A 22500-nucleotide genomic window follows, 5' to 3' on the forward strand; every position below is an offset into this window, starting at 1 on the left:
TGTCCTGTTAAAGTTACATACTGACAGTACTGTCATGTTGTACACTTGTTTTATTATTTTTATTTCCAAATGCAAAAGGTTTTAACCCAAGGGCTTGGACACATCAGACACTTCTGGTCATCTGCAATATTTTCAGATATTAGGCTAATTGTTAAGTTTAAGAAATTATTGATACCAATATAATAAAAAAAAAAACATGCATATCATGATATGGGATGGTTTAAGTGAAGGCTTGATAGGTAAGCTGTAGTACATTTTTAGCAGTGATTTGCATAAAATGAATTAACATTTTAATATTGCCAAGACCAGCTATCAGTTACAATATATAGTAGCTAAATGTTAATTCGATATAAAGATATAGGGTCAGATTCATTAACACCTACACTAAGTATAAGTGATATGTATTCAAGAACACCTCAACCACATTTTTTGTGCTTTCTAGTCACTCTGAAAGATTACACTAAGTGTACATGTAGTCTACACTTTGTGGTAACCTTTATGAATCTCTGTTGATATTTAAAGCTGCAGGAAAATCAGCAGGAAAACTAAAATTAGGAGGAAGAAGGTGTGAGTTATGCCTGTTCTGTCTGTTCATTCAGAACAGTGTACACTAAGTGTAGAAGTTATTGAATCCCGGGGATAAATTAAACACTGCTCAGGACAATATTCAATGAAACTAGAACTGCTGAGGTAGCATGATATAATATTAAAGCATAACTATTTTCTGTTCACTGGGCCATAAAATTTGAATTTCTGGTATTAAAGATTTGATAAGAATGAATGAAAGAAAATATTTTGGCTATAAGATATCCTATTACCAATTTAAAATCAAACATAAGACACATTTTGACAAATGCAACTGAAATTGATATGAAATAGTTGAGAATATACTGGTTTTAACAAATTAATATATAGAAAGTTGTGTTCTCTCAAAGTTACTTCAATAAGATACAAAATAAAATGTGGGTCTTCTCAAATTGCATTCTGTAAATCTGTTAAAAATTCCATAAGGACTCAAGCTTCTAATCCCGGTAGCCTGCCTGCTGAACATTTTCAAACAATAGCCAATCACATTTCTATATACATGAGCAGTTTATATAACAGGCTTTATCTAACTTTCTTTAAATATTTTTGCCCACGGATAATGTGTAAGAAAAATAACAATATATTTTATTCGGCATGTTACAGACCTGTACATTATTGACTTGCAGTTCTAAGTTATTCATATGAATATGTTTTGACGCAAGTTATTTTTGCTATTACTAGGAAAGATTCAAATGAGTTTGTATTAGGAAGATAAGCTCAAGAATGCATTCAAAACATATATATATATATATATATATATATATATATATATATATATATATATATATATATATATATATATATATATATATATAATATAGTTATTCTAGGTTATGTTTACATTCAGGTTCATCAACATCCCAAAACAACACCACAGTATGTTGAAAATGACAACGTCAACCTTTTAATATGCACATGCCAAGAAACAACCTTGGTGCGCACAAAACTGAAAACAACAAAGAACATTAAAAACTATCCCCAGGATTTAATAAACTCCATGGATGAATAGCGTTATTCCTACATGGAGTGAATGGTGTCCTCTCGGTAGCACGCCTTGCATATTAATGAAGGCATGCTACTGACACGGAGCCATGTACATGGATACTGAATAAGGGCTAGGGCGTGTGTTACAGTGCTCGCAGATCTGTAACATGCCCCCTGCACTGTCAAAGTGCCGTCCTGCACTTTACAATGAAGAATGCGTCCTCAGACACTTAAATGATAAATGGGAAGTGAATGTTAAGCAGGGGGTACGTTGCAGATACTGTAACTTACCCCCTGCATTGTGAAAGTGCCGTACGGCACTTTACTATAAAAAAGTGTCCTCGGATACATACCTTTCAACCTCTTAGAGCAAGAAGTCTGGACAAAGCCATTAGTAAAAGTGGGGCAAAAGCCGCAAAATAGGGACAGTTTTTAAATATTGCTCTTATAAACTTAGAAAGTTGATAGAATGGCAGGCTTTGCATTAGCGTGGATTGTCTGAAAAGTATCACTAGTTTCTAACTACAGTCTGTCTTGATTTGATCAGTAATTTGCTAGAATTTTATGAAAAACAGACCAAAAATATGAGGCACAAATGTGGACATTGTGCGTAAATCTGTACAGTTGAGAGGCTGACCTAAAAATAAAGTAATATCATGTAGGGGGTGTGTTACAGTACCCGTAACACACCCCCTGGATTGTAAAGGAGCCATATGGCATTAAAACAATAAAGAAAGTGTCCTCACACACTTATTTCATAATTGAAGTGTGATGTTTCGCGTAAAATTAATTTATTATTTTTTATTTCATTGATTTAAAGTTTAAGTGCAGCTGACCAGGAACATTAGGGGAAAAAAGATATCACGGCCAAGTTTCAAACCCTGGGCCTTATGCACTAGAGTCAGAGCAAAGCATCACTACACCAAACCAGCTACGAGAAAAAGCAATGCTTTTGTAAAGATATCATGCATTACAGTCATTTAACATTAGGGAAAAATATCACTGGCAAGTCTCAAACTCAGGACCTTATGCACTAGAGTTAGAGCAACACACTACTAAGTCAAACCAGCTATGGGAAATTAGTAATGGTTTTGTAAAAAAATCATGCATTACAGTCATTTAACATTAGGGGAAGAAAATAGATATCACTGCCAAGTCTTGAACCCATGATGCTTTGCACTATAGTCAGAGCAGCTATATGAATTAGTAATGGTTTTGTAAAGATATCATGGATTACAGTCATTTAACATTAGGGGAAAAATTGCTGCAAAGTTTCAAACTCAGGGCCTTATGCACTAGAGTCAGAGCAATGCAGCACTAAGCCAACCCAGCTCTGGGAAATTAGTAATGCTTTTGTAAAGATACCATGTATTACAGTCATTTAACAAGAAAAAAAGACAAACATGCAAATTATTGAACCCAGGACCTTCTGAATTAGAGTCACAGCAACACACCACTACAACAAATCAGCTCTGGGGAATTGTTGCTGCATTTTTAAAGATATCAGGCACTACAGGGATGTGACTTTAGGGGGGAAAAAAAGACATCACTGCCAATTTATGAACTACAGTCAGAGCAACATACCAGTATGCCAACTGACATCTGGAGTATAGCAACCATTTTTAGAAACATATCCTGACTGCCAGTCATACAGTACTCCTATATACAGTGGCACAAATCACAGTGTACTTGGGCCTCTGACACAGACAGAGAGCCAGTACACAGATAAAAAAAATGCTGCTGGATGCATGGGAGGCCTACAATATCAGGGAGAGCTGACAACTACACAGACTATTGCTGAATATCCACAGTTGTGCCCCCTATTTATGGCAGGGTCCTCATAAAACCTACCCTGTGTTCCCACATACTGGCAAGGCAGTTCAGATTGGAGTTACAAAACCATGACATACAGCTCTGTGTCAATGTCATACCCATCAGAACACACATGTCCATGCTAATCCTGTGTTACACACTGTATGCATACACATATGTCTTACAAATATACATGCCAGAATAATGGCTCAGTAGCTCTGTCTGTAACATTTCTAGCATCTGTCACATCTAGACACCCACAGCCCTGGTACACAGCCCAGTCTGTGGCATGATAACTGCATGCATGTCAATACAACATAGGAATAATTGAGCCCTGCAATGTCCTGCAAAACTGGTTGCTCCTACCACAGTCACTGACATCCACAGTAGCACTTTTAAGGCCTGCAGGGTGGGACACATCTCACAATTATGAATATGTATGGTAAATGTTGACTACCACTCTCTGGATGGCAGTATTACTTAACATATGTACCACAGGCACATGCCTTACCTGGACTGTTGCAGCTACCCTCATCCAGGCTATGCTGTGACACAACAGCTGACACAACACTGTCACTGACAGTAACAGCTTGCTGTCCCCCAATTTCTTCACAATTCCTAGTATCACCAGCCCAGACTGCAGAAGCTGTGGCCTGCTACATATGCAGCGAAATATCCAGCTACCTGCTATAGACCTAACCTTGCTCCCAAACACCTAGAGCAGGGCAACCACGCAACAGCCAAACAAAGGGTTGGGAGGATGTTGAGGTTTTAAGGGACATGTGTCATAGTCTCCCCCTACAAACATACACAGCTGCTAGACCAGCATCAACTGTACAACATGCACAGTCAGCTAGAAAAGGATGTATGACACTCACATCTGCCTGTCTCCTCACTCACCCCAACACACATTTACACAGTACACTGCTACAGAATTTGAAAGTCTGTTAACAATGGCCAGACATAGCATGCAAAAGTGTGGATATAATACATCCATCCAAACAGTGGGCAGCATTTCCACCTACCCCCTGTGATGCTGTAGCTCCCACACCGCACTAATGTCCTCCTCACAGTCCAGGTAAAGGGGCAAGGCCCACATGAAGGCCTTAATTATACCATTGTGTTGCCATTCCGTTTGGCTAATTGAAAGGCAACCTAGCTGTTCTGTGTAAAATTACCAAGTGGGAGACACAGACTGGTGCACAGGCCATCACCTGTTCATGAGCATTACCTACAAAAGGCAAGCTGCTGCCTATGGTAAACAGGTCTGATACCTTCTTCATGAAGACAGACTGCAATTCTTTACAACATTACAAGTGGATTTCTTCTGACAGGACTACTGCACTATAGCAGGTATGTCATACCATTAAGCATGTAATGGAATGCAGATGGGGGATGCAGTCATGAGAAGTAGGAATTTAAACGGTAGTAACACTGGCAGCCCAGCTAACTGGTATTTTCTAAATAATCATATGTGATTGGTGAAAATTAGTGTGACTCATATGCTTGTCTTACAAATCTAAGAGATGATATGTTATGTGGATATTAAACTACTGGTGCAGAAGTGTGTGTTGAACAGTATGTTATATACTGAGCTCATACCTCTCAACTGTCCAGATATTTGCAGAATGTGCATGTTTGTCTCATATCTTTAGTGAGTTTCTCATAAATTTGTGTTTTCCTGACAAATCACTGGCAAGTCCTTAAAAACTGAAGTCATAAAACAACAGCAGACATTTGAATGTCAGATGTCATATCCTTCAGAAAAGTAATTCTATCATATTTCTAAGTTTGTAAGAGCAATATTTGAAAAGTGTCACTATTTCTGGCCCTTTGTCACACCTTTATTTGTGCCTTTGTCCACATGTCTTGCTCTAAGAGGTTGAGATGTATGACTGAGCTTCAAGAATGTAACCGCAGTGTACCATACTTGAAACTTGTATGTATTAATAGTAGCAGGTGGAAGCTTCAAACATAATGAGCTGACTTGCAAAACATCAAGAAAATAAGCTGTAGTTGTTTTATAAATGTGTTATCTTAGTTTCAGTGCAACAAGCAGACATAAATGTCTACAGCTAGAGGTTCTTGTATTGTCTTGAAACATAAAGAATCACTAGTTTGAAAATGCAAAAGTTTTAACTGTGTTATGAATTCCATGTGTACACAAACATTTGAGAAATGTGTACTTCTGATGCAGAGATGTTAAAATGTATGTTACTTGCTGTTAGCCTGGGAACTGAAGGCAGGTTACAAAGAGTGATGTAATCTGAGCTAACCCAGCAGTAAGGTTGATTATTAATGTCAGACCTGTCTCAGAGAATGACCTTTGCAGTTTTTATGTGTCTGTATCTGACAACATCCACCCATTTGCATTTGCCTTGCTAACAGTAAGGAAATAAGAAAAAGTGATTTAGTGTACATATATGGGACTACAGTAAAGATTACTTTCAATTGTTTCTGTATTTATTTGAGAGTGTCATGCAATGTTGTCTAAAATATTTCCTGTGATTTTGAACTCTGCAGTTACTTTATTGATTGCGTATTGTCTTGCTCCTTTATTAGTTATTATTAATACATTATTAAATATAGTGAAACCTTGAAATTGTGGCTGGTCTGTTTAGAGATAAGTATGCTCTTAGAATACTTGCATATGTATTTGGTGACACTGTATAGCCCACTGCAATAGCTTTATCTTGGTCACACTAACCATTTGGATAATAGGCTCATCACACAGTATGATTCATCACTCTTTGGTAAGGGCCTTACAGTAGCTGATAAAGAGTTGGATTGTGGCAGTCATAACTACCTTTTAGTCTGGGCAGATGGGGAAATAGCTAGTAAACCTGTGCCAGCCTTTCCTAGGAGTGTCTGTGTGCTTGATTTATAAAGCAAATCCAAAGTGTGTGTGTCAGCTACTTGGGCAGGGACACAAAGCCCTGGTCAGACAGAGAGGTTGATGGAGGCTTTGCCTTGATAGCTCTGCTGAGATGTTAACTATATAGCTGTGCCATTAGAGAGTCTTACTAGGGATCTGGAGAGAGAGGGAGAAACCAGGCCCAGACTGACTGTGATCTTTGTGTGCTCTGAATGGTAATTGTACTTTACTGTATGTCTACTTGTCATCTTCCCATTGTATGCATCCCTCACTGGTGCTAGTGGTGAGGATTGAGGCCCCTTGATTATTGAGCCAGTGCATATGTCACACTGACAGTACATACTGGTGTATAAGCTGGCAGATCACATCATGTACTGTCATTGAGCCCCTCCTAGTCTGTCAGTGCCATACAGGATTATTTCACAGATTGTCCAGGTCTCCCTGACCATTCCTGACGTACTCTGGCTATGTCACTGTGTACTCCACATCTGCATCTGATTGCCTGACACCTATGGCTAGTATACCTGGTGGGCTCCTGCAGCAGGATAGCAGGGTATAGGTAGTAGTAGTGGGGGATGCTGGCTGTGGCTCAGCAGCATTCCATACATACTAAGCATACAACGTAAGGGAATGGATACAGTAACAGAAATCAATGTACCATTAGTGTGTCCCCAGGGGTCAGGCATGTCACAGACACATTCTTCAAACTCTGTGGACAACCATCAGATATTGTTGAAGTGGTGTGCGGAAATACACATTTGTCTGGCAGGGGGGGGTCTACAACTATCAGGCACATGTACCCATTTTGCAAACATCTGGGTACTGCAGATGTCAGACACCTATGAGGAGGTCACCCTACACCACATATGCACTGTTGTCTGTTATTGTGTACCACAGATGTTCCTGGAATGTCCATATGCACCTGTAGTAGCACTTACCTATTTATCGGATGTAGGCTGGATGACATGGTACTGTAATGTTGCCCATAGGAAACACCCAGCAGTCAATGGCAGTGATGTGTGTGGACACATAACAACACAATCTGTCACAGCAGTCAGGCCATTTCTGGTAGTCCTGGTACCATCTCAGTTTACTAGGCTATGAGCTACCAGTTGAAATCCCAATGGTGTATGTGCTGTTAACCATCCATTTCACCAGGTCACACATGCAAAGGTTTAGGTAGCTACCCTGCCTGATGTGGACAGGGTGCCCATTCCACTGCAGGGTGAATGTGTACATGTGAGCTGCCAACAAGGCCAGTCCAGGTCACTCACCAGGTTGAGGGTGAGGGTGTGTGTGTGTGTGTGTGTGTGTGTGTGTGTGTGTGTGTGTGTGTGTCTATTACTACAGTGGAGCATGACTTGCACTTGTGCAGAAGTCCCAGCAATGTGGAGTCCGTGATCGCCTTGCATGCCATAGTGAGGTCACTCCTGAGGAGTAGGTATGACACCGGTAGAGGGTTGGCCTTATAGCCTATAGGTGTATGGTAGATGTTTAATGGCCTGGTATTCCCTGGTGGGGAACCTCTGTGATATCCCCAGCTGCTGCATGTGCTGTTTGATGTGAATGATGAATGAAGGATTATGCACATTAATGGTCCTCATTGGGGGGAACATAAAACATCAGGATCGGGGGCAATGCATGTTGCAATGCCAGTATGTTCACAATACCCACATACATATTGTACTGATAGATGGCAGGGGTATGATGTGGGTGTTAGCGGTGGATAGTGCTTACAAAACTGGATGTATAGGGTCTGTACATAATGGTGGCCAATGTATGCCATCCTGTGATGTGTTCTCCTGTTCATGTCTTTCAGGTGGGATGTACCGCAGATGAAAACCCCCATTCTCAAAAGCCAAGATTGTGGCAATCATTGATGCCCTCAGACTCAATCACAAGGTACTGTTGGGAAAGAGATGGCAAAACCTGCAGGAACATACTGCCCTGTGGGTAGAATTGATAGAGACAGTCAACAATGAGCTATGAACAGGTCCGACACAGTGCCACAGACCTGATACACAATGTATGGCAAAGGGCTACAGCTGTGGCTAGGAACTGTGCTGGCCCAGGTGGAGGGCCTGCTACTCAAGCACCACTCACAGCCACTGAGGAGTTCCTCACAAACCTTGGTGCAGCCACCACCTCCCAGGAAACCATCACTACATATGTCATGGAGGTGAGTGGCACAGAGTCAACAGCTGAGGAGCTTCCAGGTAAAGCCCCAGTGGACATCACGTCAATACTGTAGCATTCATAGTGGCAGACTTTGCATACCTGGATGCATATGTCAGGTCAAACTGTATTTGTGGGTGGGGTTTTGTAATGCACATAAGTGCACACCTATTGTGAATGTCAGCAATTTGGGTAGTATCACAGCTTGTACTGTACATGTTCATAAATGCACATATTATCCTGTGCCAATGCCATATGTGTCTGTGCTGAAAATACCTCTCCTCTACAACTACATAGATCCCTCTGGTGTGGCTGGGGAACAGCAACCTTAAGCCGGTGAGTGTGAAACTATCTTGTTGTGGCTCACGAATACCCTAGGCATGTTAAGGGCAGCCAGTTTTCCATGCACACAACTGTTAGGCTTAGCCATATTGCAATAAGTGCACGTTCACTTGTGGTGGGGTTCACTGCAGTGCATCACAGTGGTCATCACAGGAGCCTATTCACAGGAGCTTTAACATATTGGCACATACTTTTGTATAGGTGTAGCCACTGTGCTATAAAGGGGTACATTAATATTGTGTACATGGGTGCACTGTGTGTTAGGTGAAGGACCATCACATACTCCCACTCCTCACATATCTCATAGGTGTATGTAGTAGCAACATTAACTGGACATAGCTGCACTGGATGTTTTTGAGGGCCTGTCCAAAGTGTGCCTGTTGTGGTCTGATTGTCTGTCGTGCATGTCATCATTCAGAAAGTGTGGTCTGTATAATGCCTTTGTGCCACCTCACGTGTGTGTGTGTGTGTGTGTGTGTGTGTGTGTGTGTGTGTGTGTGTGTGTGTGTGTGTGTGTATAGATCAGGAAACATTAAAGTGCAGGTAGTAATTTACAAATGTTGTCTTCCTCTCACAGGTGAACATGGGGGCTGGGGTCTCTCCCCCTAACAACCTGATGTCAGTGTCTTATCGGACTCTAATGATGATGGTTGTCATAGTAAGGCATATGTGGGATTGTTGGGGGATGAATCTGTACCACTGGTTGACATCCCACTTCCACCCACAATGTCACCGCACACGGTCAGTATTCCCACACATATGCAGTCCCCAGCAGCGAAAGATATTGGACACTCGGAGGTTGGTGGCATCAAACAGGCTTGTGTGGTGACTATGGCATCTATGACTGTAGACACTAGCTACAGCTAGAGAGCTGGTGAAGTCCCACAAAGGCAGATTGACAGGGGTACTTGAAGGAGGACTGCTGCCCATCCAGCCTCTGTCAGAGGTGTCACAGCAGGTGTTAGCCAACGCATGTTTCAGTCCATCATGGAGGCACAGGCATATTGTGAATGGTACACCAGACAGATGCTCAGGGTCATGGATGCAATACTTCCTGCCATGCATGATGACCTCCATGGCATTGGCGATGCCCTATGTCATTTTGCTGATGTCGTGGATAGACGGTGGGTTGAGACATTGTCAATGCTCAACCATGCAATGTCTGTGCTTGAACATGTGGTGGGAGTAGGGCATTGGACATGTGGATGTAGGTCAGCATTACATCAGCTGAGAGCCCATGTGACCATGAACATTCACATTCCAGTGGTGGCAGTACCACCAGTACTACTGAAGGGAGGGTGCTGTCCACAACACAATGTAGCAGGCCATGGACATGTGGTCCTGGCCATTCCTGTGAGGGACATGAGTACAGAAGACAGCAGTCACTGTCAGGAAGTAGTACCGCATCTGGTCTTTGGCCTGGTGATGCCAGTGACACTCCTGGCAGAACCAGTTCCAGTGTCCTTGGCCAGAGACAGCAAACTGTACATCCTGCCATGTACAATCCTCAACTGTTCAACATATCCTCATGTAGGGCTAGCACATGGCTTGACTGTGTGTATCCACACACTCACACATCACTCTCACACACAGTTCCTCTCCATAGCCCAGCTGACCACCACTCCTCCAGACGTACACACACACACACACACACACACACACACACACACACACACACACACGATGTCAACTGTATGGCCCAGCCTAGGCCATTGGCAACCCCACACCACACCCTGTGCATGTAATGATACCTGTGCTACATTCCTGTTATCCATACCATCAAAGCAGGGACATGCAATGCCAGTGTAGTGTAGTGTAGTAATGTTATGCCATGTAAGGTGCTGTCTGCTGGCAATTGTCATGGGTACATATTGAAGTGTATTCACCTTTCTGCCATGATGCATTATTGCTGTTAGTACTCCTGACTGTTGTCTCACAGACCTTATTCTGTTTCCGCTCCAGATGTCTGTGTGTGTACAGCCTGGAGAGCTGCTGACATTACCAAAGCAGAGTATGGTGGAGTGGAAACACAGTGATCTTTTCATCGCCAAGGTACGGCTGTATATGTACAGGTTTACCTAGGTCTGTATGCATGCAACAGTGTGTGAGGGACAATGGGAGCAGACAGTGTAACCTTGCATGCATACCCCTTGACACAGCCAGCTAGACTTCATGCATGTCACCTGGGTGTTCAGTAGGACCACAGGTTTATAGATACATAAGAGGTTACTAGAGTACTTCCCCTGGGTCCCTCACAAACCTAGTCATTACTTTATCCCCAACAGAATCATCAGTCAACACCTGTTGCCCCTGCCATTGCTGGACACAGGTTGAACCCCAGGACAGATTTTTTTTTTCCCATCCACTTAACCTTGATGCAGTTGATGAGGGCATGCATGGTACTGAGTTTGACATGTTTGGGGAGTGTAGTCCTGACACAGGGTAGCCTCTGGGAGCCAAACCTGATTCTCCAGCATGTGTTTTTGCTATCTCATATGCGAATCAGGCCTCTTGTGCCGGAAATGCACACAGAGTTATACTCTCATACATGGGGCAGCTATTGAAGGGCTGAGCACAACATTGCCATCTAGGCATGCCACAGACACCTGTGGACAACCTGACTGGTAAGCAGTGAGGCAGTACTGATGGGTGTTCGCATAGACTTTACAGTTTCTGCAGATGTCTGCATAGGTGCATAGCAGAGCAGCCATGCTGCTAATGTACTGCTGTACTGACTGAGGACAATTCAAATGTAATGTCCATCTTTTGTCTGGATGAGGTCCCTTTACCTGTGTGGTGAACCACATACAAGCAATTCCTGACCACTGCCAGTACTTGTTGCCTGAATGCAACATTGCTGCCATCCTGAATACCCAGGTCTGTCATCGCAGTCTGCGTGTTTATGGGGTTGGTGCTGATGTGGGAAATACTGAGGACATGTCCTTGCTGTATAGCATGTTGACACTGTTGTTGGCATTCAGCTTGAGGCCAAGACCTTGACACCATTCCATACTCACTGTATGGCCCATTGCAGTGTGTGAACAGCAGTTTGTGGCTCACTGACAGACTGCACAATACTTACAGTTGACACAGCCTTAGGCTGTACCTAAGTATATGGGTGGTGGCAGCATTCATGCCTATATACATGTGGGTAATTGGGGGCAGCAGGTAGTCACAGGGCCTTTACATGTCTACATATTGTACACACATAGGCAACAGATTCTGGTTGCCACCTTATCAAATGTAGACTGTGGGACACGTCTTGTAGTAACATGACAGGTGGCAGGACATACCATACCCATGGCAAGTGGAACACACAGGACTTCCTTTTGTTTGCTACTATGACACCTTATTTGTGTGACATTACCTTAGCTTATGCTATCTGTCATAACATTATGATGCTTCTGATGTGCAATAACTGCTCAATGCAATTAGTAGATAACGGTATGAAATGTTTGTTGTCCTACACTCTCGGGACCTCTTTATTGTTTCAGTTGTTGTCACAGGTCACAATTTGTCAAGCATGGACCGCAACCTGCAAAGTGGTACAGATGGTGGCCATATCTGTGACCTCTACATATGTCGGCAGATTGTCCTGATGTCTGACACATATTTTACTTCCATTTGTCATAACATTGTGGTTTTCTGGCAAAATTGTTGGAAAATCATAACAGACTAACATTACAGATTAATGACAGATATTGTCATGTAACAACATATACCCTTTGGAAAGTGCATTAAAATGCACAACCTGTTCTGGTATCTACTCTCCATTCATGACACAGCAATATGTGAAGATTGTGCTCAGTGTTTGGTCTTTGCCCCACTTTTCCATATGGCTTTAACCAGCTGCCTTTCTGTGAGGGGGTTGAGAGGTATGTTGGTTTCCGTAACACAGTTAGACTGCTGCAAGGGGATATACATATACACACACACACACACACACACACACACACACACACACACACACACACACTCTCACACACACACACACACACACACACACACACACACACACACACACACACACACACACACACACACACACACACACACACACACACACACACTCGCGCACACACACACACACGCATTCTCTCTATGACTCTCTCTCTGTCTGTGTCTCCCTCTCTATCTGTCTCTGTCTGTCTCTCTCTCTCCCCCCGTCTCTGCCTGTGTATGATTTATATATTTGTATATGTTGCCCATACATATGTATGTTTATCACACTCAACAGATGCAGATATATCACATATGGGCCACCTACAGATAGCTGAGGGTAATCCTGTGTGATGGGGGTGGGGAAAGACAGTTAATGTGTACATAGCTGTCTCTATGCAAAGACATATTTGCACAATACAGTTGTATAGTCTGATGTGGGTTTAGACATGTGCTGTAATTCTCTAAATATATACACAATACAGTTGTATAGTCCGATATGGGTTCAGACATGGGCTGTAATTCTCTAAATATATGCACAATACAGTTGTATAGTCTGATGTGGGTTTAGACATGGGTTGTAATTCTCTAAGTATAGGAGCATGCTCAGTATGACCTATAGTAAGAGTGGCAGTCCATTCCAGAGGTAGCTGTACTCTGGTCCAGGGTTTTGTGTGCTACAGCCAATTGGCTGATGAAGCTATGTAAACAGTCCAGCACCTCAGTGATATACTGGCTGGCAATCTCCTGGTTGTGTGGTATCCTTATTAACAGATAAAGTTATATCCTGGTGTAGGTACAGAGTGCATTGGACTGAGAAGAGTTTTTTCATGATATGTGTGGTATATTCTACATAGCACTGTGATCTCCTGGTATGTCAGTGGCAGAGCAGTATAGAGTAATGTGGTGAATCTTGGACAGGCATTTGTTTACAGGTTCATAGGAGGTTATTAGGCTATTCACCCTGAGGCCCTTAAAACTCTAGCAGACAAGAGAGTAGCCCATGCTTAGACATGTCAGCACCCAGAACCCCTGTCCAGCAGGAACACAGGTGGAATCCCAGGAGTGTATTTTCTGTTTCCCACCCAGTTATCCAGGCTGTACTTCAAAATGGCTATTGAGGAACTCTGCTTGACATGGACAGGGAGTGTATTCCACAGATGGGGGAGTCTGTGGGACACAAATCTGTCACACCAACATGTCCTATTGATATCACAGTCCAGGTTGATGCTGCATCTACAGGTTGCTTGAGTGGAGCTTGACTTCCAGATATGCAGCAGTCCCATCAAGGCGGCAGCATCAGGATTGCTTTGTATGCCAAACAGAGGTCACCTCTGAGGAGTCTGTATGAAACAAGAGTAGAGGGGCAGCGCATTTAGCCTATCTGTGTAGGGTAGGTGTTTGAGGCCCTGGATTCTCCCAGTGAGGAACCTCTGTGGTCTCTCCAGCTGCTGCATGTGCTTTGTGAGGTACATGCCGAAGGGGGCATTGCACTCAATAATTGGCCTTATAAGGGTAGAATACATGGATCTTATGACCTCTTTATCCCTGGATGAGATACCCTTATTTATGAGGTGAGCCATGTAGACAGATTTCCGTACAATGGAAGCAACATGACAGTCAGAAGTCAGGTTGCTATCAACCTGGTGGCCAAATCCCTCACTACTGATTGTGTACTTAGGATGTTGTTGTTAATGTGATAATATGTGGGGATGTCACTCTCCACAAAGGGGATGATGATGCATTTTTTGGCATTCAGCTTGAGGCCATGTTTCTGTTACCAGTCATTTGTTTGGGTGAGACCCTCTTGGAAGACATTCACATCACTTGGGGAAATGATGACTGTGCCCAGCTTGTAGTCATCTTCAAACTTGATCAGCCATAGGCCACTGGTTCTGGCCTGCACCTCAGAGAAGTATATCCCTTATAACAGAGGCCCCAAGACCAGTCCCTGGGGTATGCCACTCGTTACAGATCTACTGCTTGAGTTCTCTACCCCTATTATGATTAGGTGGGTACTATCAGTGAGTCAGTTTGCTACCCATCTGGTAACATATGGATTGATGCCTAGTTGACAGAGTTTATGTACTATGGTCAAGTGGGGAATAGTTTTGAAGGCTTTGGCCAAGTCAAGGTGGGTGGTGTGCACCATCTTGCCCTCATTCATGGCTTTGGTGACTGTCTCAAAGAAGTCGACCAGATTTAACAGACATACCTCCTCTTGACAAAGCCAGACTGTGTGGCGTCAAGTATTTGGAGTTTGCCAATGTCTCTGTTAATAAGGTCCATGATAATGCATTCCATAGCCTTGCAGATCAGGCTGTTTAGGCTGATGGGTCTATAATTTCCCTGATTGGTTGACACTCCACCTTTGTGTAAAGGGATGACAGTGGCCATCCTCCACTTAGCTGGGACAAAGCCAGTACTCAGGCTTTGGTTGAAGAGGGCACATAATGGAGCTGCAAGTTCATGCCTGAGTTCATGTATGATGCAGCCTGGGATGCTGTCAGGTCCCATGGAGGTTATCTTTTTTGCCTTTGAGAGGACAGTGCTGATCTGTCCTCTAGAGATAAGGAGTGGGGGGCAGGTATGGGGGTGTCCTGATTTACTGATGGGGGGGGGACAGAGGGGACACATTTTCACTTAATCTGTCAGCCAGTAGATTGGCTCTATCTACAGCATGTGTTTATGTGGTGTCCTTGACCACCAGTTCTGAACATTTCTGGGTGCTTCCTTTGAGATTGCAGACATATGTGAAGAAGGCCTTTTGATTGTCTCTAGTAGATGTGTCCAATTTGGACTCAAAGTTGTCTTTAGAGGATTTCACTGGTGCTCTTATTTGTTTGTTCAGGCTAAGGAGAGATTGCTTCCAATTGGGCACCTGCTCCTTCTTGGTGCTGGACAAGAATGTTTTTCTTTTTATTATATAGTTTCTTTACTGCAGATGTCCACCAGACAGGTTTACTCTTCCTTGCGGAGGATGATTTTGTCCTGTCAGCTATTGCATTTGGACATTGGTGCCTGTTCCTACAGTTGGGGAGGGGGCTGTGCAACTTTTTATACCATTCCTCAGGTGATTGTAATCAGCTTTGGAGAATTCTTTTTTTACCATAGCTTGAGGGGGATCAGGGGAGATGGTGACATTGAAAGTGACCATTTTTATGTCGGATCTTGCCAGGGAGGATGATACCATAGGGGTGTGGCAGTGGTTAATCATGCTAGTTACTTCCAAGTCCAAGATATGTATCACATCTTGTGGGAGTATCAAGTAGCTGCCCCAAGGCATTTGCATTGATAACATGGAGGAATCGTTGTGCATTTCTGTTCTGGCATGAGTAGTTTTTCCAATCTATGGTTGGGTAATTACAGTCAGCCACGATCAGGGTAAAGGGTTGAATCTTGATAGATTTGTAGAAGTCCAGATAGGTGGAGTGGGCATCTTGAGTCAAATATGTGGGCCTGTAGCTACCTATTATTTGAATAGGGGTCTTGGCAATGGTTAACTGAACCTAGAGTGTCTTGTGTGCATCATACTGTTTGATCTGCCAGGAGGTGTGTGTGTCTCTTTAATATATATTTAAACTCCACCTCCTTTGGCTTTGCTGCCCACATTTTGGGGTCTGGCTGTGTGATACGATGAGCAATTGAGGTAAGGACGGGGTGCTGTCCGCAATTTTGATCTAGGTTTCTGTGACTGCACAAATGTGAGCATCTTCCAGGGTTAAGAATGCTTGCAATGAGTGCAGTTTCATGTTTAGACTCCTAACATTTAGCAGCATGACCTTTAATTTGTGTTTTGTTGAGACTTTTATGTTGGTAGTATCAACCTCATGACTTTCCCTAAAAAGGCACTATAGGGGATGCAAGGGCCTTTGCCAGAAGCCTGAAGTCCAAGTGAGACAGATGCAGGCCATCTCTAGCAAAGCAACGTGGTCTGTCGATCATATCTTCCCAGGCTGTCAGGCACTAGATCCCCCTGGAATGACAGCATTAACTAAGCCAATTGTTAATGTCAATCATTTTCTGTGTGTATTGAGGCATCATTCTGCGTTATGGTAGAATCCTGCTTAAGCCTAGGGACATACCTGCATGGGACAAATTCAGCAAGCTCAATCATGTCTACTTTCCTATAGTCTAGAGAGGTACATCTGAAGTCATTCGCACTAACATGGACTAGGACAGAGTTATAACAGTACCTGTTGTGGAGACACTTGAGTGCATGTGTGATATGGCGAATTTTAGCACCTGACAAACAAGTAACTGTGATTTTCTCATTATCCAGTCTGGTGGGAGGCACATCTGTGTGTCTCACAATGGAGTCTCCTATGAGTAATATGTTGGGTTTATGGTTAGACCTTAGTGGTTGCGAGACACTGGTATGTGGACTATGCATGGTATGTGGTGTGGAGGTTTGTGGGGTTCTCATGTGTTTTTGCCTCTGATGTCTCCTTTGTTTGGGTTTGTTTTTATTGAGAACCTCCACATATGTGGGTGTTTGTTGTGTAGTTGTGGATGATGTTTACTGACTCCACACACTGCAGGGAACCTATGTTACTGCTGAATTTGTTCTGATAAGCACATTTTCCATTAGTCTGGCCAGTGGTTCCCCTTCCACTTATATGTGTCTCTTTGTTCTTCTATAGTCCAGTCACAGGCTTGTCCACAGTTTCTGCTGTTATGTATTTGTATTTCTGGTGTGAGTGGGGTAAAAGTTGCAACATCACACACAGGGTTATGGACTTCACACCTCTAACTGTACTTGTTTAGCAGGTTGTCCATCATTGCACCCTTACATCTGCTGTGGTCCTCAGATGGTTTGTGTTGCAGTGTTATTATAAGGCTACATGTTGCCCATAGCCTTATAACTGACACCTGGACAGGCCCATATATAACGGTCAGACACAGGCCCACACATGGGGACAGGGTGTTAGTATTGCTCTGCCAAATATAGACAATTGGGAGAAAGGTTTGGTATTAGCTTGCATTTTCTTATGGGTATGATGTCTGCTTCTTTACTGTCAGCCATTGATGTTTTCACATCAACCTTTATTGTTTTGCAAATAGTTTGTTAGGCAAATGCAATGTTATGACAAGCAGAACAGATATACGAGGCATAGTTGTGGTCCTTCTGTGACACCCTGTCATTCCAGGGGTATGGATGGAGCCCAGTGACTTGTCAGTACTAACACAGTAAGGTGGCAGCCATTTATACCTGGCACTACACTGACTTTCAAGAACCTGCTGTCCTACTAGGCACTGTGTAGGTTACTCCGAGTTGTGCACTATCCATATGTGTTGCCCCCTGTCCCTGAATTATCCAGCTTTCCTGCAGTAATGGATATTGACTTCTGGACAGTGTGTACAACTCCTACCGTAGGTGTAGCTGACATGCAAAATAGTTGGCACGGCCAGTCTTGAAACATGGAACCTGTCAACCACAGTACTTAGACCACTAAGCCACAACAGCCAACAGTGAGTGCTGTCTACTTCCTGACAGTATTAACCATGCATATACAGAGCTCACTGACACCTGCATATTATGAACATGCAACAATTTAGCACATTGATTGGGACATCCCTGGGAATGTGTGCTCTGCTTCTATTACCCTACAAACATTAATATTACTGCATTTCTATGGGAACATGGGTGTGTTGGTGGGAGGGGGGGGGTATACCTCTCAACTATACACATTTCCACAGACTGTCTAGATGTTATGGGAGGATGGCATAATGGTTAAGGTGCTTATCTTATAGACACAAGGTGCAGAGTTTGATTCCCAAATGAGGTAACTGGCCAGGCTTAAAATGGTTTGCAAAGACAGTTAGCATCATACTAAGTTATGTTTGCTTTATATTTCACCTCCATTTAGCATAGTATTGTGATTGTCTTGGAGAATACTGGCATATCATTAAAGACCAAAGTTAGAAAGTAATGACAGACATTTGAGTTTCAGACTTCTTACCCTTCAAAGACTTAATGCAACTGCAAGACCTGCTGTGATATCACTGTCTAAGTTTGTAAGATGAATATTTCAAAAACATAAATGATCCTGCATTGCTAATGCCTATAATGATTAAGAAAGTATTTAGGAGGGAGCATTCACCATATTTGTCTCCTTTCCTGTTACTTTGGTTTTCCTAGTTCATTCATTTGTCAAGAGAGAGAAAGATGATGCTTCAGAACACTGACTGGTTTTCATCAGCTTCAGTAGTTTAATGACAAGGCTGCAACACTGGTGACCCAGATTGTCTCTCTAATGTATACACTGTTTTGACTGTGGAAGAAAAGTAAGATAAAGTGTCACGGTTATGGTCTAAATATTTGTAGTTGTGAACTAAGGAAACATTACTCTGTAAGCAATTTATTGGGAACCAGGAAAGGATTTCTTCATTTTTGTTGGATATTTACCCCCTTGTATTGTAAGAAGATCATCAGCATAATGTCTTATAACCATGTAGTGGCAATATGATAATCAACAAATCTTAAGGACAGTAGATGTTTTAGTTTAACCGTTAAATAAGTTGTTACCCACCTGGGTGTGTCCTCCATTCCACATGATCTGACTTTTATTTATAAACAAGTTAGGGGAGGTACTCGTGTCATAGCGTCCAACGACTAAATAGCTCGACAAGCCTTCCTGGTTAACATGCCAGTTTACAATATCATACAGTGCGGGTGGATCACCATTCACATCAAAGAAGACTGTGTCACCTGCCATATTTATGAAATACACCTTCTTCATATAATACAGGAGCTAAGGAAATAAAACATATGGTATTGAAGTTTATGCAGTTGTGTATTTCAGAACTGATACAGGATCTTCATGTTATGTTGTGACAGACTAAGTAAAGTCTGAACTGTTTTTCAGTAACCATACAGAAAAGCTGTATTAAACTAAGTTAAATGAAACATTTATTCATAGAAACTGTGGTTGCTGTTTTCAGTAAATATTGCAACATGTAAAATGCATAGAATGTAAAATATGGGTTGTATAGTAAATGTAATTGCCTTGTGTGGAAAAGCAGCAGTACTGTTGAAAAGTGAAACTAGCTTTACAAATGTGTGCACATCTGCAGCATCTAAAGTTCAGTCTCTTGAAATGTTACTCAAAGTCAAAAGATGTGTCACCTCATTTAGACTCTGTCTTTCCATTAGAGCTGTGTACGTATAGAAAAAGGAAAGTCTGAATCCAAAATTAAAGGTACAGGAGATATAGAACCTGCAGCTCTTAAGCAAAATCTGTTAAGTAAGTTTTGCTCAGCTGTTGAAATGTGCGTTGTGAACAACAGCTCTAAGACAGAAACAAAAACCTAGAATCCATTTACTTATTAAACTGATTAGCTGCTAGTTAGATGTACAAGTAGTAAGAAGAGAGAATGCAGCACTTCTTTTCCAATTAGTAGTGGTAGGACCACATAAGCTGTTTGAGAGAGTTTTGTTTGTGATCTCTCTCTATTAAACCTATTTCATTTGCATTGCATTATGCAGGTGTGCAGCTGCTTGAGTATTTAATTGTACTTGTGCATTGTTTAATATTATTCAAAGTAAATCCTTTATTGTTTTAATTTTAAAATCTTGTTGTAAGTGGTATATTTATATATATGAGGGCATGTATTTTAACCTGGTAACATCTCAACTGGTTGGCATATGTCTCTTGAACAGTGACTGCTTATTTATTTATTTGTTTATTTATCTATCTATCCATCCATCTATTTATTTATATATTATTTATTTATTTACATATTTATTTAATTGTGTTTAGCAGAAAAGACAAAATCTATTGCTACCATATAAATATTTAACTGTTTCTAAGTTTAAGGGTAAACAATATTTGTGTTCTTAGTGTGCCAGATTGGATTGGCTGGTGGTAGTATGTCACTATGAAGTTAGGTAGGGGGGTGGTGTTGGTGCTGGAAAAATACCATTAAGCCCTCCTGGAAAACATTATGTGTGTGTGTGTGTGTGTGTGTGTGTGCGCATGTGCGTGTGCGTGTGCGTGTGCGTGTGTGTGTGTGTGTGTGTGTGTGTGTGTGTGTGTGTGTGTGTGTGCATGTGCATCGGAGGGGTCAAATAAAATTTAAAGTGTTGGTCTAAGAACAAGTAAAATCCTTGGGAGCTAGTGATTATATATGGTTCCCCTTCAAACCATCGAACGTTTAAAACATCGAAGTTCAGATCATTGAGACCAGAACATCGAGTTTGAAAACATCAAAGGTTTGAAGAGGAAGAAAAAGGTAAGTGTAGGTGGGAGAATGTTTGTGTTTTGCCCTGCATACTGTGTGTGTCTATGTGCCATCTGTGTGATGGCACTACAGATAGGGTACGGAAAATCTCCTGTTTAGCGCGTCTGCATATAGCGCTAAATGGGAGATTTCCCTTTACTCCACTGTAGTGTGGTCTCGGAGTTGGAATATTAAAGTAGGGGGGTGTAGGAGGTGCAGGGAAGCAAAGCCCCCCTGCATAAAATTATTAAAATGTATTTTTCTTTTTCTTTTTTTTTTTTTGGTTACACTTATAACCTTCGATGTTTTAAAATTGAATGTTCTGGTCTCAATTATCAGAATTTTGATGGTTAGAAGTGGAACCATATATATATATATATATATATATATATATATATATATATATATATATATATTCATATATTCACTTCAGAATATAGAAACTTCACAATCTCAAAATTCATAATGCTGAAGCCCAAAATCTTGAAACTCAAAATACTGAATCACAAAATACTGAAAACACAGAGGATATATATACTGATTTTAAACACAAACCATATTACTTTCCATCAAGTATAAGCAGGGAGGCAAGCCCCCCTGCACCCTCACACTCCCTGCTACTTAAATATATCAACTCCAAGATCACACTCCACAGACAAAAATGGCAAACATACCATCACATGTTTCATGACTGCCTGTTGTAACCTTAGTAATGTTCCCTTTTAACTTGCTATACTACAACATAAGTCACGATAGTGTAGTGAAGTGCAACCTTGGAGTTTATATATTTAAGTAGCAGGGGGTGTGGGGGTGTCGCCCCCACATGGAAGGTGCAGGGGGGCTTCCCCACCTTCTCATACTTTGTGAAAACTTCTATTTTTTGTCTTTTATGTGTTTCTGTGTGTCCTTGTATTGGAATACTGTCATTATTTGTATCCTATGTGTTTTCAGTGTTTTGGGATTCAGGATTGAGTTTTCAGGACTTTGAGTTCCAAGATTTTGGGCTTCAGTGTTATGAATTTCGAGATTGTGAAGTTTCAGTGTTCTGAAGTGAATCTATCTATCTATCTATCTATATATATATATATATATATATATATATATATATATATATATATATATATATATATATATTATATAAACATTAGTCTATAAATTTAGATATATATGCATATGGGTCTACTTTGATTCACTGAAAGTTAATTTCACTGAATTTCAAAACAGTCACATCAAATCGCTGAAAGCTCAAATCACTAAAAACTCATTTCACTGAATCACATTTCACTGAATGTAAGTACTGTATGTAGTTGGGGGGGCGCAGCTCCCATATTGGGGGGTGTGGGGGGTGTAGACCCCCACTGACTTTTGGTTTTATATTGTTAGCTTTCAGTAAAATTAAATTCATAAATATAAAAGCTAAGTAGGTAGGGGGCTATGCCTTCAACACCGCTCAATGTGGGAGGCTGTGCCCCCCACACCCCCAACTATATATACTAACTCCAGGATCGCACTGGGGAAAAGGGCATATACGTTTTATTTGACCAACAGTAGTTACATTCAGTGAA

General features: G+C 41.8%; 1 protein-coding gene across 1 annotated transcript in view; it reads right to left on the reverse strand.

Moving 5' to 3' along the window:
• The window catches only part of LOC122790583 (extracellular calcium-sensing receptor-like), a 177999-nt gene that overhangs the window by 67006 nt on the left and 88493 nt on the right, over nucleotides 1-22500 (reverse strand). Inside the window, exon 3 of the mRNA XM_044058108.1 lies at nucleotides 19246-19467. Coding sequence (XP_043914043.1) covers nucleotides 19246-19467 — 222 coding nt within the window. The remainder of the gene's footprint in view (nucleotides 1-19245; nucleotides 19468-22500) is intronic.

This window comes from Protopterus annectens, chromosome 16.part0, assembly GCF_019279795.1.
Source record: "Protopterus annectens isolate FY-2018-M chromosome 16.part0, PAN1.0, whole genome shotgun sequence".
NCBI lineage: Eukaryota > Metazoa > Chordata > Ceratodontiformes > Protopteridae > Protopterus > Protopterus annectens.